Source organism: Natator depressus, chromosome 7 (genome assembly GCF_965152275.1).
Source record: "Natator depressus isolate rNatDep1 chromosome 7, rNatDep2.hap1, whole genome shotgun sequence".
Classification (NCBI taxonomy): Eukaryota; Metazoa; Chordata; order Testudines; family Cheloniidae; genus Natator; species Natator depressus.
In genome coordinates, this window is record NC_134240.1 from 32,444,140 (window position 1) to 32,469,382 (window position 25,243).

A 25,243-nucleotide genomic window follows, 5' to 3' on the forward strand; every position below is an offset into this window, starting at 1 on the left:
TTCACTCCCAGCCAGGCAGAGATGCTGGCAGCATGGGGGCACCTACACTGTCGGGGCAGCTAAGAGTGGGAGCTGTTTGCTCCAAAGAGGTGCTAGAGGAAGAGCCACCATGGGCAGGCTGGAAGCCCCCCACAAGAGCACTTCCTTTCACACTAGGTCAGAGCAGTTACCCATTGCTCACATCGAGCCCATGCCCAGGGGGGACTGGAGGACCCCTTGTACAGTCAGGTCATGGCGGGGCTGTCTGGGTCCTGAGCACACACACCCTGCTGACCTGGCTAATCCAAGTTGAGCTCATCACTAGGCCTAGGCCCAGGCCTGGCTCATTAGCTAACAGGGGTAGGGGCCTGGCTCAAGATGGACAGAGACTGGAATAATAGCAACACTGAAACAGGGCCAGGACCAGGGGATAGAACCCAGGAGTCCTGACTCCCAATGCCCCCACTCTAACCACTAGATCTCCCACCCTCCCTGAACTAGCGACAGAACCCAGGAGTCTTGGCCCCCCTAGCCCCAATCCAGTCCACCAGACCCCACTCCTTTCCCCTCCTCACATAGGAGATAATCCCGCCGCCTGGACAGGCGGAACTGACTGCAGTAATCAGAGAGGCAGGAAGTGGGGCCCTCTGGACATGATGGAGAAGGCCAGGTGTGTGGGGATCTGGGGGGATGCTGGCAGGACACCCCAATGTGGGTGGTCCTAGCCCGATGCCCCACTCTCCACAGGCTATCCATGGGCAGGGGTGGGGGTTCAGTGCTCCCAGCAGCCACCAAGCACCAATCAGCCAGCTGGGCAGCCCAGGTGTTACATATTGTGCAGGGCGGGGAGAGCTACCTACTTACCACGACAGGCAGCCACCCCCTCCCAAGCTGGTCTCTTTTTCATCCCTCCCTTCATCTCCATGCCCCCCACCCCCCCATCTTCAACAGGATGTAAAGCCAAGCACTAAAGAGACCACATAATCCATTCCCAGAGACTGGGGGGACCTACCCCTTCTCCCAATGGCACAGCCCCCCCTCACCAGTACCCACCCCCCATCAGCTGTGAGCACACACCAGCTTCTAGGGATCCAGGGGGTCAAGGATGGGGGGGTCCAGCAACCAACAGGAAGTGTCTTAGTGGTGGGGAAGGGAGCCAGGACTCCTGGGTTCTATCCCCAACTCTGGGAGGTGGGTGAGATCAGGTGGGTCAGAGGAGGCGGGACTGGGTTCTATCCCTGGATCTAGTAGGGCAAGTCCCTTCCACTCTCTGTGCCTCAGTTTCTTCCTCTGTACAATGGAGTTACTGATACCTATCCCCTCACCGGTGGGTTTGAGTTAGCTCTTCGGAGCCCTCTCTGATCCCCAAAGCAGGAAGGAGTGATGGGGGATGGCGGGGGGGGGGGGAATTCGCCCTGAGTGTAATGCTGCCCTCCAAGCATCAATGTCTCACTCTGTCACCTGGGACCATCCCATCCCCACACATGTGGGGCAGGGGCTAGATAGTTGACAGGGTGCTGCATGATTGGGGGGATTGTGTTTGTAAAAGGCAGCTAGTGCTTCCACCCCCAAGACTCATTTCCCTCCCCCAGTGCTCCCCCACACTCCCCCCTCCCCCATGCTCCCCTAACACTCACCCCCCATCCCCACACCTGACTCCAGCGCTCCCCCATACTCCCCCCCAGTGCTCCCCTCACCCCCAACCCCACACGTGACTCCAGCACTCCCCCCACGCCCCCTCCAGTGCTTCCCTCAACCCCATCCCCACACCTGACTCCAGCGCTCCCCCCATTCCCCCCTGCCCAGTGCTCCCCTCACACGCCCCCCATCCCCACACCTGACCCCAGCACTCACCCCCTCTGCCCACACACTCCCCCTCTCCCCACAGCCAGAGTGGGGCTGGGCACAGCTGGCACAACCCCCCACAAACCCATGCTTCAGCTCACTTGCTCAGAGAGTGCGAAGGTTTGGGGGCACTGCCCTGGGAATGGGCGGAATCGTGCTCAGGGGAGGGAACAATTGCCCTGGGGGATGGATGCTTTGGGGGCAGAGGGGAATGAGAGGAGTTTGCCAGGGCTCAGCTGATGGTGAGTGGGGCTGAAATGGATGCTAATGTGTGGGAGGGATACTGGCCAGGAAGAGCAGGGGGTTCCCCCAACCCCAATCCACATTCCAAGTGCATGAGGGTTCAGGCAGGCAACTAGCACCATGTGGGGCATAGAGACCCCTGGACACATGAGTGGAGTTTGTTCAGGGTCAGTGCAGCAGCCATCAGTGCCCCCACCCATTTGAGATCTTAGATGAGTGTGCCAGGCTCAGCTAGGGCACCCAGTAAAGATGACGCATTGATGGCAGGGCCCTCCCCGCTTTCCTCCCCCTACCCACAACACGAGTTTGCCCGGGCTCAGGTATGGAACAGACCAAGGGGATGCATTGACAACAGGATCCTCCCCGCCATTTCCACCCCGTCACCCATAACATACATTTGTCAGGGCTCAGCAAAAGTGCCAAGGAACCCGCAATACAGCTCTCCACCCTCAAAATCTGAGACAGGTTTGCCAGGACTCAGCTATACAGACCAGAGGGGATGCATTGACCCCACGACACCATACCCAACCTGTGACATAAATTTGCCAGGTCTCAGCTATACAGACCAGAGGGGATGCATTGACCCCAAGACCCATACCCAACCTGTGATACAAGTTTGCTAGGGCTCAGCTGGCAATGCCAGCAGGGCAGGGATGAGCTGAAAAGTTGACCAGGTACAAGAAGCTATCTTCATGACACTCCAGATGACCAGCAATGCCTGGCTGGGGTCCCTCCCCTGTCCTTCCTGAAAGCAGTGGGGGGTTGGGGACAGGGATGGGAGGGAGGAGGGATATGGGGTGTGTGTGGAATTCCAGGAGTGGAGGAGAAGGGTGAGATCAGAAGAAGGAAGGAACCCTGGGGGAGGGGAGCAGGATTCATCAATGACAGGAAGGACTGGAGAGATACATGGGGAGAGGGAGCCACTGGGGAGAAGGGAGGAGGAGATACTGGGAGGGGAAAGAGGGTCGGATACTGGGGGATGCACTGTGAGGGGAGGGTGAGGAAGAGGAGATCCGATGGGGGCAGAGGGAGGGAGGTATCATGATTGTAGGAAGGGGAAGGGAGGAAGGGGATACCAAGATGGGAGGGGATACTAGGAAGAGGAAGAGAGGGGACACAGGGAGGGAAGAGGGGAGGTGGGGATACTGAGGAGAGAGACCATGAGGAGCAGGATTGCATGCCATATGGGGAAGGAGGGAGGGATACCAGTAGGTGAGGGGGCCTCACCTACTTTGCGTGCTGCAGGTAAGGAAGAGTGTGTGGTAAATGGCAAGAGGCACTATGTGTGGGAGGAGGAAGGAGGGGATACTGGGGGAAGGAAAGGTGGGATACCATGGAGGAAGGGAGCTGCTCAATTACCATGCCCACTGCAGGTGAGGAAAGGTGTGTGGTGGATGGCAGAGGATGCTGTGTGGGGGAGGAGGGGATACCAACAAGGGCGGAGGAAGTGGATAGCAGAGGGGATACCAGGGAGGAGGGGTCCTCACCTACCATGGCTGCCATGGGTGAAGAAGGGTATGTTTCCGAGGGTTATGGGCAATGTGCAGGAGACAGAAAGGAGGGGATACTAGGGAAGGTTATGGGGGGGTGGGGACGGAGGGGATACCGGAGAGGATACCAGGGAAGGTTATGGGGGGGAAGGAGGAAGGGATACAGGAAGGGATACCAGGGAAGGTTATGGCGGGGGGAGGGGGGAGAAGGAGGGAAATACTAGAGAGAATACCAGGGAAGGTTATGGGGTGCGGGGAAAAAAGGAGGGGATACCAGAGGAAGGAAGAGTCTCTGCCATGGCTACCATGGGTGAGGAAAGGTGTGCAGTTGATGGCAATGGGCACTGTGCAGGGGGTCGGATGGTATGTGGAGGAGGCAGAAGAGCATACAGGGGGAAGAAGAGGACATCAGTGGGGAGGAAGGAGGGAATAACGGAAGAAAGGAAAATTCCCCCTTACTGTGGCCACCATAGGAGAGGAAGGGCCTGTGGTTGACGGCGATGGGCACTGTGTGGGTGCTGGGAAGGAGGAGATACTGGAGGATACCAAGGGAGGAAGGATGGTATGGGGAGGAGGGAGAAGGCTATACTGGGGGATACCAGGGGAAGGAGGGATATCAGAGGGGAGGGTGGAGGAGATACCAGGAGAAGAGAAGGGTCCCTACTTACTGTGACCACTGTGAGTGAGGAAGGGGATGTGACTGAAAGCAATGGGCACCATGAGAAATCTGGGAAGGAGAGGATACCAGGGAGGGAGGAGGGGATATTGGGGGAAATATGGATACTGGGGAGAGAGGAAGGAAAACTGGGGATGGAGGAGGAGAAGGAAAACAGGGAGATGGGGATATTGGGGAAAGAAGGGATACTCTTGGATACTGAGGAGAGAAGAGGGAATACAGGGGAGGGAAGAAGACATACCAGGGGAAGAGTAGCAGAGAGAGGAAAGGATATCTGGTGGGTATGGGGGGAGGGAGTAGGGGATATCAGGGAAGGAGGAGATACTGGGGAAGAAATAGGGGAGGGAGAAGGGCACACAAGGTGGCTATGGGGAGAAGATAAAGAATACCAAGGAAAGAGTAGATAACCAGGGGAAGAGCAGGGGAGGGAGGAGGGATACCTGGTGGATATGGGGAGAAGAGGGCATACTGGGGAGGGAGGAGGGGATACTGAGGAAGGAACAGGGGAGGGAGAAGGCAATACCTGGAGAATATGGGGGACAGAATGGAATACCGGGGGGGGGGGGATACCTGGGGAAGAGTAGGGGAGGGAGAAGGGCACATCAGGTGCACATGAGCAGGAGAATAGAGAATATCGAGGAAGGACTAGGTAAAGGAGTAGGGGATACTGGGGGGAAGGAGGAGAGGGATGAGAGGTACCTGGTGGACATGGGGAGGAGTAGGGGATACCAGGGGAGGAGGAAGGGATACTGGGAAGGAGGGGCTACTGAGGAAGGAAGAGGGGAGGGAGGCAGAGATATCTGGATATTGAGGGAGTAGGGGATACCAGGGGAGGAGGAGGGGGGAGAGAGGTGGGGATAGCTGGTGGTTATTGGGGGACTATGGTATACCGGGGAGGAGGATGGAGGAGGGAGGCGGGGATACTTGGTGGATATTGGGGGAGTAGGGAATACCAGGGGAAGAGGAGGGAAGGGAAGAGGGGATACCTGGTGGATATTGGGGGAGTAGGGGATACCAGGGGAGGAGGAGGAGGGAAGGGAGGAGGAGATACCTGGTGGATATTGGGGGAGAAGGGAATACCCGGGAAGGGATGAGGAGGGAGGGAGGCGGGGATACTTGGTGGATATGGGGGACAGTAGGAGATACTGGGGAGGGAGTTGGGGATACCAGGGAGAGAGAGGTGATATTGGAAGGGAAGAGGGGATATCTGGGGAGGGTCCCCACTTACCATGGCCGCCACGGGTGAGGAAGGGTGTGCGGTTGATGGCGATGGGCACCGTGCCGTGCTTGTTGTGGAAGTGGTGCACGTGGTGTGTGGTGCTGAGGCTGGAGGACACTCGTGCCGCCCCAGCTGGCCCAGCCAGAGCCGCCAGCGCCGCAGCCACGAGCACAGCCCATGGTGCCCCCTGCCCTGCGCCCCCACCCCTGCTCCTCCTCCTCATGGCGCAGGGCGCCGGGAAGGGGCGGGTGGCCCCCAGGGGAGTCACGGTGTCAGATCCCAGGCACGACGCCGTCCATACCGCGGGTTTGCTCACCAATGGGAGAAAAACACCTCCCAAATCACCAAAAATCCACCTGGCAAAAAACACCGAAAAGTGTGTGTGTGGGAGGGAAATGAAAAATTGTTAACCCCCCGTCAAAAAAAAAAATCCAAAGTGGTAAAAAAATAAACTCCGGGGTCAGATCCACGGATGGATGGCAGACGGCTCAGGACTCCTCTCCTCTCCTCCCCCACCTCCACTTCCACACTCCTTGATTCACAGAGAAGTCCCCATCCTTCAGTATCCGGCGGCAGCACTGTACATCCAGCTTCCCCTGGGAGGGGAGGACGGGAGTGGGACGAGGCGGGTGGGGAAGCATCAAAGGGTCCCCAACATCCAGGGAAAAGAGGAATGAGAGAAAAAAGCAAGAGGACTAGTGCAAAAAGAAAACTGAATAAATGAGGAAAGGATGGGTTTCAATTAGAGTCGTGCATCATCCTTCAAGGGGGGCAGGATGGAGGGATGGAGACAGATAGGAGAAGGAAGAGAAGAAAATAAACAAATGAAAAAAGGCAAGGGAAGGATGTGAAGAGGAAAAAAGCCTCTGAATTCAGGGCAGGGACATGGAGCCGAGGAGGCGTCAGGGCAAGCGATGGCTGGGGCGAAGGACTGCCGATGGAGGGGGCCGGCAAAGGAGAGATGGGGGTAAGAATTGCAGATGGAGGGGGGCTGGCGAAGGAGAAGAATGAAAAGGATGAAGGCGAAGGCAGTGCACCGAGAGAGAGAGCGAGAGGGGGGAGCCGAGTGGAATGGCACAGCGCTCGCTGGAGTGTGCTGCAGAGGAGAGGGATGGCTGGAAGGAGGGAGCGAAGAAGGGGGGTCGGCGGAGGGAGGGAGGGAGGGGATGGGGGGAGGACCAGAGCACCGAATCGCTCTGAAATCTAATGACAGCGTTTCCAAGCTCCTTAATTCATTGCACCTGGCACCCCCCCCAAGGCTCCTGAATTACTGAGGCGCCCCCGCCCCCTAGCCCTCCTTGCTTTCAAAGGGAGGGAGAGCTTGCGAGATCTCTTTACAGATGCACCTCTCTCCTCCCTGATCTCTTTCTCGCTCCCTAGCTCTCCTCCATCTTCAATTCTTCCCCCGACCCCTAGCAGCAGCAGCAGCCGTGGTCTGGAGTCCACCCCCTAGACCTTCACCCCCTCCCTGAGACCAGAACCAACCCCCTGTATCTTCACCCCCAGACAGCAGGACTGACCCCCTGTATCTTCAAACCCCCCCCAAGACCAGGACTGACCCCCTGTATCTTCATTGCTTCTCATTCTGGATCCCCACCCCTTTGCCTTTTGGGCAAGGTTGGGATGCAACCTACAGACTGAGTCCAGGCACAATATACCCCCAACGCCTGATTATTTACCCACTCGCCCCTCCAAACTAAGATCTTCCCTCCCCTCTGTAGGGGAGAGAGACCCCCCATGGGGGTCCTCTGCTGCATACTGCCCTTCCCCCATTCAAAGTGATCATATCTTCTCCCCAAACACCTTGCTCCCCAGCTCTGAGCTTCTGCACCCCACTCCAAACCCTCCCCACACAGAGACACAAAGGTACACACACAAACAGAGGCATGCGCGCAAACACACACACACACACACAGGTGCATGCACACACATACACAAGCACGCGCACACACACAGAGATGTGCGCACACACACAGGCGTGCAAACACAAGCACAATGTTTTCTCTAGAGCAGTTTGCTTTTTTTCCCCAGCTAGAGATTGTGGGGTATCACTGACAAATAATTAAATACTGTACACTGGGGGTGGTGGCCGGGGAAGGCAGGGAAGGCTGTTTTTCTCCCTGTAGCCCAAGGCTAATGAAAAATCTGACGGAGATAAAAATACAGGCGGCTGTGGGACCAGAGGCTGAGTGGGGAGAGGGCTGAGCACAGGCCCAATGGGAGGCAGGGGCAGGTGTGATGGCTTAGCTCTCCAGCCAACCCCCCTGCCCGGGGAATTTGTCCACTGGAGAGGCCAGGATCAGCCACACACACACACACTGCTCCTGTGCTGTGTCCCACAGCGCCCCCTGCTGGGACCAGAGTAGCTGGGAGCTCTCCCCACAACACCCCCTGTGGGAAAGGCCAGGCAGTGCAGGGCTGGGATTCCAGTGCAGCCCTGGCTTTGCTGATCCATCTTTGCCAAAGGTCACCGGCCTCCTGACGTGTTTGTGGGGGATGCTGTGCAAACACCCAGGAGGCAGAGGCCTCGGGCAGCAGGGGCTGGGGCAGGCTGGGCTGACAAAGCTGGACATAGGGGCCCCATGGAGGGGCTGGGGGACAAGGATCAGACTCACTGAGCTCAGAGACAGGGGATGGACGGGCTGCGTGTGGAGCCAGGCTGCTGAGCCCAGGATTTATTTAGCACTAGATCGATGGCGATCAGAGCCGGATACTTCTGTGTCTCCAGAGCAGGGTAGGGGGAGCAGGCAGGAGAGTGAACCCCACTCACACACAGCCCCCCTCAATACACACAGCCCCCCACCAATGCACCCCCACTGCCAATGTACCCCCTGTGACGAAGTGGGACTGTTCTTAATGTTTCCTCTGAATAGTGTGGGGGTGCCTCAGTTTCCCCTAGGCAGTTCTTAAGTATCTAGGAGTGGGGTAAGGGTGTATGATCATTGCAGAGCCCTAGAGGGCAGGTGTGTGCAGGGGTTTGGACCCAGACAATGGCCGACACCCTGTTTCCTGGCCACTGATGGCCTGGGCCCTTCCCCCCTGCAAGGTGAGAGCGAAAGGGTTGGAGAACAAAGGAATCAGGTGACCTCCTGGCCCGGGACAGGGACAAAGCCCAGGGGAGGGGGGGCTGGAGGGAGTTTCAGTTTGGGGCTGGCTGGAGACATGGAGTGAAGGGCAGACATGGTTGTCTGGCTCACTGCCCCCCAAAATGGACCCAGCTGAGGGGTCCTGTTCTCTGCACCTACAAGCTCTGTTTTAGACCATGTTCCTGTCATCTAATAAACCTCTGTTTTACTGGCTGGCTGAGAGTCACGTCTGACTGCGAAGTTGGGGTGCAGGACCCTCTGGCTTCCCCAGGAGCCCCGCCTGAGCGGACTTGCTGTGGGAAGCGCACGGAGGGGCAGAGGATGCTGAATGCTCCGAGGTCAGACCCAGGAAGGTGGAAGCTGTGTGAGCTGTGTGTCCTGAAAACAGGCTGCTCACAGGAAGGCGACTGCCCCAGAGTCCTGACTGGCTTCATGGGGAGCAGTTCCAGAGCATCGCCCAGGGACTCCGTGACACCCCCTTTAGTATACACAGCCCCCCAGCAGTACACCCCCCACCACCAATGTACCCCCCTCAGTACACACAGCCCCCCACCAATGTACCCCCCTTAGTACCCACATCCCACGCCAGTACACACCCCACCACCAATGTACCCCCATCAGTACACACAGCCCTCCCCGCCAGTGCATCCCCACCACCAGTGTACCTGCCACCAGTGCATCCCCCACCACCAATGTACCCCCCTTAGTACACACAGCCCCCCGCCAGTGCATCCCCACTGCCAATGTACCCCTCTTAGTACACTTAGCCCCCTGCCAGTGCACCCCCCACCACCAATGTACCCCCGCCAATGTACCCACACAGCCTCCCACCAATGTACTCCCGTCCTGACCACCTCACGCAGCCCCCCCCACTGCCAATATATCCCTTAGTGCACACAGCCCCTCAGCAATGTACCCTCTCCACCACACACACAGCCCCCTCACTGCGAGTGTAATCCCTCCACGCTTTGGGAAGGGGGATGTGCATATGGAAGGAGGGTTGGCGTACGGGGCACTCGGCAGCAGGGGAGGGGTGAAAATATGTGGCAAACTGGGGGACTCAGCATTGCGGGAAGGGCTGGGTCTCATGGTTGGGGGGCACGGGGGGATCAAGCCTCTTCTTGGGGGTGGGGGGGCAGTGGCTGAGGTGGGGGAACAAGCTTTCTGCAGAATAGCCAAGACCTGGAGTGGTTGGATTATCCCCCCTCTCCCTCCCATCCAACACACCCTTGTCCGCCAGCAGCCCCCCCAAAGCTGGAGGTGGGAGCTGTTTTCTATTTGCTAGCCCTCCCTGCTGCCAGCCCTCCCCGCCAGCCCTACCTGGGAACTTGCCCCCAAGCCAGCACACCTGCCCTGCTCCCTACAGCGCCCCCTGCTGGCCAATGGAAATGTCAGATGAAATGCCCAGGAAGGAGGGTCCTTTCAGTTCCCACCTGGGACTCCAGTGCTGTGAACATCCCTATGGCAGTGCCCCCAGCTGGGACTCTGTCCTTCACTCCCTGTGGTGCCATGTCAGAGTATGTGCAGGGTCCAGGTTGCCTGGGGGGGAGAGGGATGGCTGGCCTACCAGCTGCTCACTACCTCTCCCTAATGAAGGCAGCTGAGCTCACCAGCCCGGTGGTGGTAAATCACCAGCGATGAGCTCATCCTGACATGATGTCACCCCCCCACTCAGCTGGGCCAGGAGGGGGGAGGGGCACCAGCGCTCAGGGGAGACAGGGGAGGGTGGGCTAAGGGGGTGGGGATTTATCAGCAAAGGTGGCAGATGGGGAGGGGGTGGAGAAGCAGAGGGAGGGGCAGGTGGATGTAAGGTACTAGGGCAGAGGTCCCCAAACTGTGCGGAGAAACATTCGGGGAGGCATGGTGGGGCCCAGGCCAGCCCCCACAGGGGGCGGTAAGGGAGGACCATCCAGCCCTGCTCTGGCCCCGCCCCCAGCTCTGGCCCCAGCCTCGGTCCCCTAAACCATGTCCATGTCCCGTCCCCCTGCCGGGGAGCTGCAGCCCCACTCCCAGCCCCGGCTCCAGGAGGAAGGGGGTCATGGACAGCAGTAAGGGGGGGCGTGACTCTGAAAAGTTTGGGGACCACTGTACATGGGGGTACTGGGCAAGGGGCAATGGCAGGATAGGTGTAACAGGTGTGCCCAATGGGGCCAACATCCCTAGCCCTGTTCTCCTGGTGCCCCTCAATCCCAACCTGGCCCCCGGCTAGCCCAGTCCCAGATTCCACACCCCTCAATCCCGACACGCAGCCCCCAGCTAGCCCAGCCCTGGACTCCACACCCTGACCAAGGTCCCTCTCCCCCCAGAGCACCAAGACAGACCGCGCTGCGGTTCTGTGACAAGAACCAGCTGGCTGAGGCTTCTCAAACTCATTCCATGTCTGCCCAAGGCCAGGAGGACAAAGCCCATGGCCCCAGCGCATTAGCCCCTCCCCCCCGGCCCCCAGGGCTGGGAGGGGGCGGTCAGCCCTGCTGCTCATGGGCAGCACAGCTAAACCAACAAGGAATATTTCCCAGCTGGCCGTTTCCACCCGATGCAGCTGTCTCCCTGCACCCCGAGTGCACGGCTGTCCTCACAGTCACTGCTCCCACGGCAGGCTGAGCAGGGCCAGGGCGAGCCAGTGCTGGAGTTGGACATGGCCATGGAGAGGACTCTGACCCATGGCACTGCAGGAAGCAGGGCTAGGCCTCACCAGGGGGCGCTCTCCCCTTGCAGCTAGTGCTGGGTCCACCAACACAGCACTCAGGGCTCCTGACCCCATAAAGTACTACAACGAGCCCCCAGGGGTCCCCCCGCTACCTCACACCAGGACCCCACTCTATACAATCCTGAAAAGCTACATGACCCCGACACACCCCGTTCTCTACATGAACCTGACACGCCCCGCTCCCCCTCCATGGCCCCCACATGCCTCACTCCTGCTACACGACCCTGGTGCGCCCCATTCTCCTTTCTTGGCCCTGACACGCTGTGTTACCTTTTCCTGACCCCAATGGGCCCCGCTGCTCCTTCCTGGCCCCGACGCGCCATGTTACCTCTACACGACCCCAAGACACCCCACTCCCCCTTCCTGGCCCCGACACATCCCGCTCCCCCTTCCCGGCCCCGACGCACCATGTTACCTCTACACGACCCCGAGATGCCCCACTCTCCCTTCCTGGCCCCAATGTGTCCCACTCCCACTACCTGGCCCTGACGCACCCCATTCCCTCTTCCCGGCCCTGCCGTGTCCTAGTCCTCTACACGACCCCGACGTGCCCCACTCCCCTTTCCTGGCCCCAATGCACCCTGCTCCCCCTACCCGGCACCAATGCGTCCCGCTTCTCCTACTCAACCCCAGCGCTCCCACTCCCCCCCACGACCCTGACACAGCCCACTCCCTCTACTCTAGGATGACTAGAGAGCAAGTGTGAAAAATCAGGACGGGGTGGGGGGCAATAGGCGCCCATATAAGACAAAGCCCCAAATATCAGGACTGTCCCTATAAAATCGGGACAGCTGGTCACCCTACTCTACACAACACTGATACACTACACAACCCCAACACACCCTGCTTCCTCTGCACAACCCCGACACACTACGCTACACCCCACTCCCTCTATACAATCCTGATACACTACACAACCCTAACACAGCCTGCTCCCTCTACATAACCCCAACACTCACACACTACACAACTCCATACCAACACACATTCTCACTATACAACCCCAACAGATACACACACAACCCCATTCCCTGCTACACAACCCTTCCATAAACACAATCCTGCCACACAACCCCACAACACACACAATCCTGGCACACACATCTGGGATCCAAGCTATGCAACTGCCCTTGCCTCCACACATGTAATCCTGATACTATACAAACCCATGGACATGCACCACTCCGTGCTCCCCCTCCTGTCCCCAAATGGGCCTTGGTAACACAATGGAGCCTCCCTGAGGAGGGTTTGCGCAGGGAGGGTGGGTGGGTGGGTGGGCGTGTCCAGATTCCTAGGCTCTGTGTCCAGCTCTAGGATGGGAGTGGGGCCTACTGAGTTATTTCTGGGGTGGGATGTGGGGGCTGGGAGCTGGGACTCCTGGGTTCCATTCCCAGCTCTCAGAGGGAAGGGGAGTTTAGTGGGTTCGCGGCGGGCAGGGGACTCCCAGGTTCCACTCCCAGCTCTGGTAAAGGCAAGGGGTCAGAAGCCCCTGGCAGGGGTTGGAGGAGTCACATGTTGTGTCCCCCCCATGCTGCATGTTTGCCACACACCAAGCTCTGGCAGCCAGCACGAGCTGTTTGCGAGCTATAAATACGAGGAGATGGATAGAATGACAGACGGGGTGGGCGTCCATCCGGGGGCGGGCAGGAACCAAAGTGGAATCCAGCTCAAAGTGAGCACCAGAGACAACTGAACTCGCACTGCAGTCACAATCTACGAGGCGAATTCCAACACTCGGCCCTGGGGGGAAGTTTTGAGAGATGCCAGTCACCAGCGTGACGGGGGCAGGACATGGGGCTGCAGGTGCTAGAGGAGAGCGACCAGGACTCCTGAGTTCTGTTTCCTGCTCCGGGGGGCGGAGGGAGGTCTAGTGACTAGAGTGTGGGGACTGGGAGTCAGGACTCCTGGTATCTACTTCCTTCTCTGCCACTGAGGTGCTGTATGGTCTGGGTGAATCATTTCCCCTCCCAACCATCGTTTATTCATCCTATGAGCTCTTTGGGGCAGGGAGTGTCTCTCCCTGTGTGTGCGCAGAGCCTGGCACAACAGAGTCCCAACCTGAGATCTCCGAACCGCCTGACCCCGCTCAAATTCACTAGACCCAACTAGACCCGAGCTGGGGACAGACCCCAGGAGCCCTGACTCCCACTCTGGTGCCAAGACAGTGCCCCCTTAGGCCCTGCCTCATGTAACCTTCTTCCGATCTGCCGTTATTCAGTCAACACCTGAGAACCCAAAGCTAAGCTGAGCTGATACAGAAGCTGCAGTTTCCCCTGGGGGTGGCTGTGGTAGTGTCAGTAATGCAAAGGAGACTGCAAAGCGAATAGCCTGACAAAGCCACGATAGCGGGGCACTGCCACAGACCGAGGGGACAGGAACTGCCACCCCAGATCAGACCAGGAGCCCATCCAGCCCAGGTATCCAAGTGCCAACCGCTTCAGAGGCCAGTGCCAGGAACACTGCAGCAATAAGAACCCGGCCCCTGCCCTAGGGCAGCTCCCTCCTGATCCCAGCAGAGAGACGTCTGGCTAAGTGCTGGAGCATGAGGTTTATCTTCCCTCACCCACTGGCTACTTTAGCCCTCCCAGATCTAGCACTGGATGATCACATTAGCTCTGAAGACATCTGGGCCTTCTCGGGCTCCAGCACTGCTCTCGACCGCTCTGTGCCCCAGGCTGAGTGGGCACAGCGGGTGTCTGGGGCTGAGATCCCAGAGGGGGAAGGGCAGGCGAGGATCTCGTTAGGTAATTAGATAGACAGAGCTAGAGAGGGTTATAGGGATGGCTGGCTGGGGCTAGGTAGTTCCTCAGCTCCCTCCGTCCGTCCCCCCATTCCTAGCCCTAACCCTGAGACGTGCTCTTATGCTGCGCCTGGGGCTGGGAAAAGGCATCTCCCAGGGAATCCCAGCCCACGCTTGTGAGGCAGGGTCCCCCTTTGGGTGAACGTGGGTCTCGCTTTTGCTGGAAGGAAAGTGTTAGCAGCCACGCAACGTGCACGGGCTTCGCAAGGGAGGCCTGAGCTCAACCCCACTCCAAGCAGGGGAGAATCTTCTACCCAGCCTGCAGGGGGCGCTGTCAGGGAGGGGGGCGCTGGGATAACAGCCCCAGACTCCTAGGTTCTACCTTCCACTCTTGTGCTACCACCACATGCCCATTCTTCCTCCAGTTTCTGGTGATTTAGTCTCAATACTCCCCAGCTGTGAAATGCCTGGGGGCCTTTGTCTATCACTGCACACCTCCAATGTAGACATGCCCCATGGCACAGACGGTCCCTGCCCCATAGACTTACAGTCTAAGTGATGCCCAGCTCAGCACAAATATAACGCACTGCTCCAGTGCTGAGAGAGGGGGGCCTCTCTTGGAAACTCCTGGACCAAATAGCCCCAAATCAGCCCCATTTACTCTAGCCCTGCCCCAGAAGTGGGACACCAATTTCCAAGGCAATCTGCCTCTGCACACACATTTTAGCTCGCACTGAAAAATGTAGCTCCGCTCAAGTCTTCTCTGGTATAGACACAGAAGGAAAATGACTTGCAAGAAGTCACACAGCAGGTATGGGGAAGAGCCAGGAACACAGTCCAGCTCCTCCTGCTCTAACCCCTAGACCCCACTCCCTACCCAGTGCTGGGGCTAGAACCCAGGAGTCCTGGCTCTCAGACCCCCCTACTCTCACCCCCTAGATCACACTTCCCCCCCAGTGCTGAGGATAGAACCCAGGTGTTCTAGCTCCCAGCCTTCCCCCCTGCTTAACGGGCTGGGAGCCAGAACTCCTGGGTTCTATCCCCAGCTCTCTTTCCCTGTCTCCTCTCTCTGTGTCTAATCCCCCACACGGCTCACACACAAATTGTTCCAGTTTATTACCCTCACGAAAGCTCTTTGCTCCTGCCATTGTGTCCCCTGCACTGACACGGGGACATACACAATTACACAGAGTGACACTCCATTAGAATACCAAACACCACGAGGAACCCGCATGGCAGTGCGCTCCCCTCCAGACGTCCCATTACCCCTCGGCCAGCACTCGCCCACCCGCAGCACTCCTCCCTTGCCCAGTGCTCCCCACTCTCCTCCAGCCTTTCTCCTCCAACTGAGAAATGAAATGTTAATATCCCCGAATGGTTTGCTAATCTCCCCCAACCCTGGCTGACACTGAGGGGCTGGCGCAGGGAGATAATCAGAGAGAGCTGAGAGGGATGGGGGTGGGTGGGACAGAGAGCAGCAGACAAAGGAAGGAGGGAATGCAGGGAAAGGAGGCATGTGGAAATGAGCAACAGGGCGAGCAGTGGCGCTCCCACCCGGGCATTCGTCTGGGCACCTGTCCCTGTCTGTCTGACTAGCAGCACTGCCGTCCAGGGCAGCCCCAGCTCCCAGCCTCAGCTCACGTTGCCCGTCACTGGTGGTCTCAGGCCCCCGGGTGCCAGCCCTACTGGGAACTGTGCTGAGAGCTGCCAAACTCACTACATGAATGGGCTACATACCAACACTGGATTGGGACTGGTGCCCCCTATAGGGGAAAGCCCCCGTAACCCATTCCCCATCCTCTGAGCCAATCAGTGTCCTGCTGTTGGGCAGGCTTAGAGCCAAAGGCCCCCAGAGGGGAAAGGCCCAATTCCCCATCCGTCCCTCCACAATGGGGTTGGATTGAAGCCAGCGCCCCCCAGAGGGGAAAGACCCCATGTCCCATTCCCCATCCAGCCCTCCACAATGGGGTTGGATTGGAGCCAGCGCCCCCTAAAGGAGAAAGATCCCATTCCCTGCGGCCCTGAGCCACCCAGTCCCCCCACCCTGAGGCCAACCAACCAGCAAGGATGCTCTTGTGGTTAAGGCACTGGACTGGGAGGGGGTGGGATCTGTGTTAGAGCAGGGGGGCTGGGAGCCACGACTCCTGGGTTCTACCCCTTGCTCTGGGAGGGGCTGGGTCTATTGCGCCCCCCACAGACTGACGCAGGTTCTCCCCATCCTTCTCCCAAGTACCTCTCTACCCTACTTTCCTAGTAACTCTAGCATCAGCGCCTCATCACAGTGCACAATTCGCACCCGCAGCCGCCCTGAGTGCCTTGTGCTGCCATCAACTCCCCCTCGCAGAGAGGAGTGTGAGCAACAGCGCACCCGAAGTGTGACATGAATCAGGCAATGATGGGAGCCAGGTGCCCAGGGCATCAGATACCAAGGGGATGGGCACACAGGGGCCTTAGCAGATACAGGGGGAGAAATGGATTGTAGGAGGTGATCTGCCCCCTTGCAGTGGAGGGGAACAGCCCAGGAGCCAGGATGCTAGGGTTCTATTCCTGCCTGACTGCCTGGGGGTGGAGGGTTCAGCAGCCCCTGCTTGTGCCCCCTTTTCCCCCACAGCAGGTGAGGCTCCCACTGCTGAACCCATATAACCACTTTTTGAGGCGAAGAGGAAAAATAATTAGCAGGGTCCAGCTGTTTCCTGCCAGATGTTGGCATGGCCCATGCCCCCTCCGTTGCCAGGGCATCAGAGCCGCTTGTCTCCAGCTGGGGGTATGACACGGAGCCCGACACCCTGCTCCGCCCTGGCCTGGCAAGGCAGGAACCAAGTGACTGTGCAGAAATCTAAGGCGCAGAAGATACTGGCCCCCAAGGCAGCCCTTCTGTGTAACCTAGCATGGGGGTGATCAGCACAGAGCCCTGCTCTGTAATGGGGTGAGGAATATATAGCATGGGCAGCCCCACAGCTCCCACTTCTGCCAGCAGGGGGTGCTGTGGGGAGCAGGGCAGGAGCTGGTTGTGGGGGGAGCTCCCGGCTACTCCAGCCCTGGCCTCTCCCAGCAGGGGGCGCCATGGGAAGTGAGGCAGGAGTCTGTAGCACCATGGGCAGTGGGGGAGGAGTGCCTGGCTTCAGGGGGAACTCCTGGCTACCCCAGTCCCAGCAGGGGGCGCTGCAGGGCAGCTGTGTCCCTGCAAGTGTAACAGGAAGCGGCTCCTGCCTCTCTCCTTCCAGGTGAATAATGAAAGGCAGCGTTGGCATCACGGCTCCTGGCAGAGCGAGGGGGCAGTAATTACTGGGGAAGGTCCATGCCCCCGACCCCCATTAGCAACTGATGGGCTGTTGATGAATGGCGCAGCAACAGGGGCCAAACAGAGGTGGCCAGAGACCAGGCCTCCCTCACACACAACTGCCATTAGCGGTGCTGGGTGCCAGCTTGCAGCCCTGCACGCCAGGGCAGCCAGTCAGCTCTGTGTGCCCCAGGACAGAGACAGTAGGGCGGGGGAAGAGATCTCCTTGGCCTCATTACCAGACTCCCTGCTGGTGATAGGGGATGCCCACTGCGCAAGGGACAGTGCTGAGGCCTGCACAACTCATCTCATGCTCTGGATGTTGCGGGGGGGGGGGGGTGCCACCTAACCCATGCTCCCCCACAGGCTCAGGCATCTCTCTCCAGTGAAAGAGCGCTACTCTCTGTCTCTGACCCTCACACTGGTAGGTTCTATCCCAGCTCAGGGAGGAGAATGGAGTCTAGTGGTTAGAGCGGGAGGCTGGGAGTCAGAACTCCTGGTTTCTATCCCCAGCTCTGGGAAGGTTGGGGAGTGGGGTGCAAGCAGAGGAAGCTGGGAGTCAGGACTCCTAAGCCCCCAGCTCCTAGGCCCCCAGCGTCCCTACTGAGCCCCCAGCTGGTTCCCTGCCCCACTTGCTGCAGCACAGCACCCGCTAGTGTCACACCAACCCAGCAGAGAGACTCCACGGGCCCTTGGAGATCTCCCAGCCAAGCACTGACTTTGCCTGATCCTCTTTGGTCGAGGGGCAGATCAGACGCAGGCCCTGCAGCCACAAGGCACTGAACCAGCTTGGGGGGAGCTGCCCCTCTGCCCCATCCTTGGTGTCCACCCAAGCCCCGTGATCCCACCTCCTGTGGGGAGAGCCCCCCTGGTCCCAGATGCCCCTAAAGAAGCCTCCCATGAGTTTGTCGTTTCTGCTTAGCCAGAGCAATTGGCCATTCACTCCTGCCAGAGCCCCCGGTGCTCACAGAGGCATGAATGCAGAGATTAAAGGGGAGGATGTAGAGTCGGGCTAATTGGCTTCCTGAAGCATCCCCCAGCCCCACAGAACCCACCGTGTCCCCACCCAGCCCCATAGAACTCAACCCCCCAGCATTCCCAAACCCACAGGGCCACAGAAACCACCCTGCCCCACTCCTTACAGCATCCGCTGCCTGCGGAGGCCGGGACTGCAGTAGCTGGGAGCTCCCCCTTGCCACATACCTCCGCAGGTGCCATGTCCCACTGTGCCTGCAGCCCCCTCTCTGCTTTCCTGGCACATCAGCAGCTCTGCTCTTGGTAGAGCAAGCACAGCTGCAGGCAGGGCGGGGGCAGCAAGCCGAGACCACGGCCAGCCTGCAGTGAGTAAGCCATGAGGGCTGGGACACACAGCCAGGCTGCTGACTCAGGGCTCCCAGCTGGCAGCTTGGGGTTTGCCCAGGGTTAGGGTGCTCACATCCTGACACGGCCAGGGTCCACCATTGACCTGCCCCTGCAAATCACTCCATTGCCCAGGACAGGGCCTGACACACGGAGGGGAGAGGCAGACAGCAGCCCTTCATCCATTCTCCTAGAACACAGCCCAGCTCAGAATCACCCCATACAGCCCAGGTTCCCAGCCCCCTGCTCTACCCACTAGGCACCACTCCCCTCCCAGAGCCAGGGACAGAATCCAGGAGCAGGGCTCCCAGCCCCCTGCTCTACCCAGTAGGCCCCCACCTCCTCCTCCTCCTCCTCCTCCCCGGAAGCCAGCAGGTCTCCAGGCGCGCAGTGCAGCGAGCGAGGCAGAGGGAATGGCTGTAAATCAAGCAGGAGAGCGTTAATGGCTGGCCCCAGATTTACAGAGCAGGTTGAGAAATACAGCCCAGCTGGGAAATGGCCCTGTTTACAGCACAAGGGACATGGCTCAGGGCCCTGGCCTGTGCTCACTGCCAGGGCAGGGGGAGGCGGGGGAGAGAAAGAGAACAGTGCATGGGAGAGCTGGGCAGGGATGGACAGACACACAAAACCCGACATCAGAGGATCTCAAAGCAACAAGGAATCAAGGGGCTCCCCCACAACCAACCTCCCCTCGCACACAGACACCGAAAGGAACTCCCAGCCCCCCCTGCTCTAACCACTAGACTCCCTTCCCCTCTCAGAGCAGGGAACAGAACCCCAGAGTCCTGACTCACCATCAGCTCCTAATGAGCCATGCCATGATCCCAGGAGAAGATTTATCAGCATGTGGGTTGATCTCTACAAGAGGGAGACATGCAAGGGAGGGGGATCTTGCCACTGGGGAGAACTTCAACTACCCCTGTCTGCTCGCCTGCCCCCCCGGAAGGAACAGAGCATGGGGAAGCAGGTGATAGGACTCCAGCATCTCAACCAGGCATGACATTTGCAAGCAACTGGGAGGCTGAAGGCTGCAGGAGTGGCTGTGTGCTGCCCCCTGGTGGACGGAATGAGCCCTGCTCCGAGAGAGAGTGTGGGGATGTGTGTGCCCATGCGTGCGCCTGCTGCCCCCTGCTGGAGGGGACGAGTCCTCCTCAGTGTTTGTGTGTGTGCTGGGTTAGGGTTCACCTAGGCCCAAGGGTAGGATGTGTCATCCCAGTGGGTCTGGAGGAGGTATTCATACAGTCCAGGACTCACGGATAGAGGTGACCTCAATGACATGACTCCAGCGCCACAGGGATTTAGTGAGGGTGCTGTGGGTGAGGCCAGAGCCATGGAAACAGTTACGTTTGGGGCTGATCCCATCTCACCAGTGCTTGTATGGAAGACCAAACCCATGGGGTTGGGCAAGAGCTCAGTGATAGGCGCTCTCCCCTTGCAGTAAGTGCTGGCCCCCCATGTCCTCATGTGGTGCTAGGAGCGCTGTGCTACAGGAAGCAGGCTGAAGGCTCACCGGGACACTCTCCCCCTGCAGTCAGTGCTGGCCCCAATGGCCCCATGGATGGTAGGGGTGCTGTGCTGCAGGGGGCACTCTCCCCAGGCAGTTACTGCTGGCCCCAATGCCCCCTGCATGGTAGGGGTGCTGTGCTGCAGGGGGCGCTCTCCCCAGACAGTTACTGCTGGCCCCAATGGCCCCGTGGATGGTAGGGGTGCTGTGTTGCAGGGGGGGCTCTCCCCAGGCAGTCAGTGCTGGCCCCAATGGCCCCCTGCGTGGTAGGGGTGCTGTGCTGTAGTGGGGGCTCTCCCCCGGCGGTCAATGCTGGCCCCAATGGCCCCCTGCGTGGTAGGGGTGCTGTGCTGCAAGGGAGGCTCTCCCCAGGCAGTCAGGACTGACTCCAGTACGGTGCTAGCGGGTGCTGAGTTACCAAGGCTATGTGAAGTAAGAAGAGGTGTAACTGAGTTAAAGCGTCCCCTGGCCTGTTTCCCTCCATGGAGTTGGGGCGTTAACCCTTCCTGCTCTGGCCAAGCCCCATTGACAGCAGTTCCATACCCCTTCTCATACTACCCTGCTGCTGTTTAATAGCCCCGTGCCCTGCCCCATAGGGTCTGCATCTTGGCATGGGGGAGCAATCCCTGCACGGATGGTCCCTGCAGCTGCTGATATGCTCCAAGGCAGCAGCGGCAGCCTGCAAGCACAGGTCACCTGAGATGTATTTGCAGAGCCAGGGCTGCTGGAGTAGGGAGGCCAATGCTTGCAGTGACAGGGAGCTCACTAATGGCTCTCTCCTACCTGCTGCCCCCTTACCAGCTGGTTTCCTAGCACAGCCCCATGGGAGAGCAGAGATCCATTGGCAGTTGGAGGGATTTCTTATGAGGGCAGTAAGTGTGATCAGGGCCAGATTCTACACCCAGCTCCCTGGGGTCAATCCAGAGTCACCCACTGACTGAAATGGGGCCGGGACAAGGGCCAGATTCTGACCTCAGCTTCCCAGGGTCAATCCAGAGTCACCCACTGACCACACTGGGGCCAGGGCTAGATTCTGATCCAATGCAGGGACTTGCTCCGGATTTACAATGAGTTAAATAGAGAAAGATCCAACACCACCTTGGTCCGCAGTTGATGGTTTGGGCCCTGATTCTCTTACCCAGTGCCCTGCATCTCCCCCCCCCCCCCCCCGCCACTGCTTCTACTCGGGCATTGGCAGCACACCCTCCCCCATAACCCTCCATCCTTTCTCAGGTCAACAGAGAAGCTCATCTCCCACTGCCCCCCTGGCTGCCTGGGATGTTTCCTTGCAGCTCTGAACCAGCCCATGAGCTGGTGCCCCTATCTGCCACTAGGCAGCTAACTTCCTGAGCTGGATTTGATCCGGCCACGCCCTGGCAAAGAGGCACCAGAATCGGACAAGGAGGAGCAGGCTGTTTATGCCAATGTAACAGAGGAGGAGAGGGAAGGGGCAAAGGAATCTGTGACACCCCTTCGGTGCAGGGAACAGAGAGCGAAGCTGGCCTGGCTCCAGCCAAGAGACTCCTTAACAAATCCTTGGGTACCATAGGCAGTCAGTGGCTCATTGAAATGGATGGGGCTGTCAGCCCCAATACACACGCAGTTCCATCAGTGCCTGCCAGCTCAAGGTAGGGGGCAGAGCTTCTCCTTCAGCCTAGGGATCAGAGCCCAGAGAGAGGAGAAGGTGAGAGGGAGATTGGGGCAGATGGGGCAAAGTACCTAACCCTCAAACACACAGCCCCAGGATCACACAGGTATCTGAAACAACCAACAAGCCCTACAGCCCTACAAGCCCTGCCCTACAGCATCTCAAAGGTTCTTATGAGAGGGATCCCTTGCCCAGTGTAGAGATGCACCCACCTCTGGGGAGGGGCATGGGGGGCTGTCTATACAGGAATCCCTCACCTGGCACTGGGTGCAGCCACCTCTGGGATGGGGCAGAGAGTTTAATTACTCAGTGGTTCTTTAATGATCAGAAGTGGGCAGGTTGTTTTTACAGCCAAAGTTGGAAACTTCAGCAGTGCAGCAGCCCTTAGCGCTGTACTGGGGAACTGGGGTCAGCACTGACTGTGAAGGGAGAGCACCTCCTACGGAGTGCGGGGCAAGCTCCCAGCTACTCCAGCCCCAGCCTCCTCCAGCATGGGGCGCCACAGGGAGTGGGGTGGAGCGCTGGCTGGGGGGAGCTCCCAGCTACTCCAGCCCCAGCCTCCTCCAGCATGGGGCGCCACAGGGAGTGGGGTGGAGCGCTGGCTGGCGGGAGCTCCCAGCTACTCCAGCCCCAGCCTCTCCCAGCACGGGGTGCCATAGGGAGTGGGGTGGAGCGCTGGCTGGCGGGAGCTCCCAGCTACTCCAGCCCCAGCCTCTTCCAGCAGGTGGCGCTGGAGGCTGTCAGTGCAGAAATGAAACGTCCCCAAAGCAAAGCCCAGACAATGACCATTTAAAAATGGGGGGGGGGGGAGATAAATGAGCCTTCAGCTCATGCGATGTGTGAGCGATGCCCAGGGCAGCTCCTGCGCTGTAGACCCATTAATCCAGCTGGCAGCGCTGAGGGAGCCTGTCCCCTCACGCCCCGTGCCCAGCACTAGTGAGGCTATCACATCAGGCCTGCCACTCCATCCATCGCAGTGCAGGGTGGAACCTCAGCCCTCAATGGGGCCCCCAGGTGGGGGTCAGCAGCACAGACTGGCCAGAGGGAGGACAGATGAGTGCCAGGATGAGAAAGGGCCCCCAATAGCACTGGGACATCGGGGGATTCAGATCTGGGACTCAGCTCTGCAGCATGTCCTCACACACCCCTCCCTTACCCATCCATCCATCCCAAACACACCCTCCACCACTCCTCTATCCTGCTCCTCCATCCATGCCCCATACTGCCCCCTCTCCACCTCCCACTCCTTCATATTCCTCCTCTATCCACCCCCATCCCCTTCCACCCTCTCCATCCATACCCCATGCTGCCTCCCCCAACTCCTTTATACTCCTCCTCGATCCACCTCCATCTCCATCCATGCCTCATACTGCCCCCTCTCCACCTCCCACTCCCTCATACTCCTCCTCCATGGCTCCCCTTTACACTCCCTCCTTCCCTCCTGGAACATATTTCCCCTCTCACATAGATGTGCAAAGCCCAGTGTAGCGGGCGTCGGGGGAGGAGGGAATTACAGAGGGAGAGGACAACGCAGAGGACAGGAATTCCTGGGGGCTCATCAGATGCCCTGGTGATGGGCGTGGGCCAAGAGCAGAGCTAGGACACTCCACACTCCAGTGCCCATTATGCAGTGCCAATGAGAATCACTCACACATGCCCCACCCCCATTACCAGTGGGCAGAGCTCCCCACACCACCAACAAAGCTGGGTGTCCCTCCCCATAGCCTGGATCCCAGCCCCATGCCCCACGCCAGGATCTGCTTAGGGGGGAGGGGGTGCCTGTGGGGAATGGATCAGTCCCCTGGGCCCAGTTGCTGGGCAATGCTGAGAAGCCGTCACAGGAGGCATCTCTGAGATGTGGACTCAATTCACTGTCCAACTCACACACTCCATGGATCTGCCCCACAGCCCTGAGCCAACATATGGATCCAGCCCCACAGAGCTGAACCAGACCATGGACCCTACCCCACAGACTCACCCCACAGAGCTGAACCAGACCATGATCCAGTCCCATGGACCCACCCCAGCCGATCCACCCCACAGGGCTTAACTAACTCACAGATTCAGCCCATGGACCCACCCTACAGAGCTGAACCAGACCAAGGACCCAGGCCCATGGGCAGAGCCCACAGTGCCCACCTGTCCTACAGTGCCAACTAGCCCCTGGCATCAACATGGCCCACAGCTCTGACACAACCTGCGCAGCAGCCCTGGCACAGAGACGCACCCCCTGGTATCTTTCCAGTTTCTGGACCCCAGCCAATGGGCTCAATGTGGGCCCATGAACCAGACCCACAGACCCAGCCCGGGGCACCCCCAAATTTTATTAGTTCAGTGGTGTCCCCAGAGACCAGTCAAACCACAATCCCCAGCCAGGCCAAAGCCACTGCCCCATGTGAGTGCTCCTCTGGGCTCCTGATGCTCCCAGCTCACGACATCCCCAGTATGATCATCCTCCTCCTGCCCAACCCCTAGCTGGGCACATGGCACCCCCAGTCCTAGCACCCTCCCCCTGATCCTCCAGACTCGCAGAACCACAGTGTGAGTGTCCCACCCTTCTCCCTGCAATCCCCCAGCACAATCCTTCCCCCTCCTTCCATCCCAACACACAGAGCCCCCCAGCACAATCCTTCTCCCTCCTCCCATCCCGGCATGCAGCTCCCCCTGCGGGATCCTTCCCCATCCCCCAACCAGCAGGCATGCACCTCTCTCATGCCACAGCACTCACGGTCGTTGCACACGGGGCCACCGTACGAGGTCATGGTGCAGTCACACGTGTAGCCGTCCCACTGCTGCAGGCAGACGCCCTGGTTGGCGCAAGAGTCCTCAGTGCATGTGGTGCTGGGCCCTGGAGGCAAGGGGCAGGGACGAGTGTTATTGGCCTGGCTCCCCCAGCCCTTCGGGACAGGGCTTGGGGTCATAAACCCCCATGGGCAGAGTGGAAAAAAGCAGGTGAGAGAGAGGAGGGGACCTGCAACGAGTCAGGGGCAGAGCTGGGGATAGACCCTCGCTCCAACCCGCAGACCCCATTCCCCTCCCAGAACTGGGTAGCATCCAGGTGCCTGGGCGTGTTACACCAGGGGCTGGGGAAGGAGGCAGGAATGGCAGGTGAGGAACCGGAGCCCGTAGGGGAGAGTCCCTGGCAGCCCCCCCACCATCCCATGGCTGACACAAGGCAGCATCTGATGAGAGACATAATGCTCATGGCTGGGAGCTGGCAGCTGGCAGCTAATGAAGGAGCCTGCATCTCTCTGGTCCTCCCACTAGCCCCCACCACGGGGCCAGAGTCACCCACGGGAGGCAGGGGAGAAATGGATGGGCTGGAAGCAGGCTGGCTTCCGAGGCGCAATCCCCATTATCAGCAGGAGAGGAGTCGGGGCACTAGGAATGGGGAGACCTGGATTGTCTGAGCCTACAGCGCCCCCTGCTGGGTGAGGCCGGGCCGGAGGAGGGTGGGCTCTGGCAGT

General features: G+C 59.2%; 1 protein-coding gene across 33 annotated transcripts in view; it reads right to left on the bottom strand.

Annotated features, from left to right (window-relative positions):
* Positions 1–25,243, bottom strand: part of NRXN2 (neurexin 2) — a 253,023-nt gene that overhangs the window by 102,486 nt on the left and 125,294 nt on the right. For 29 of the 33 annotated variants that reach the window (XM_074957997.1, XM_074957988.1, XM_074957993.1 and 26 more), the window contains one exon: positions 24,505–24,624. In XM_074957997.1, coding sequence (XP_074814098.1) covers positions 24,505–24,624 — 120 coding nt within the window. Of the gene's footprint in view, positions 1–5,461; positions 6,397–24,504; positions 24,625–25,243 lie in introns of those variants that run through there. The other 4 variants (XM_074958017.1, XM_074958018.1, XM_074958019.1 and 1 more) reach the window with 4 other exon arrangements.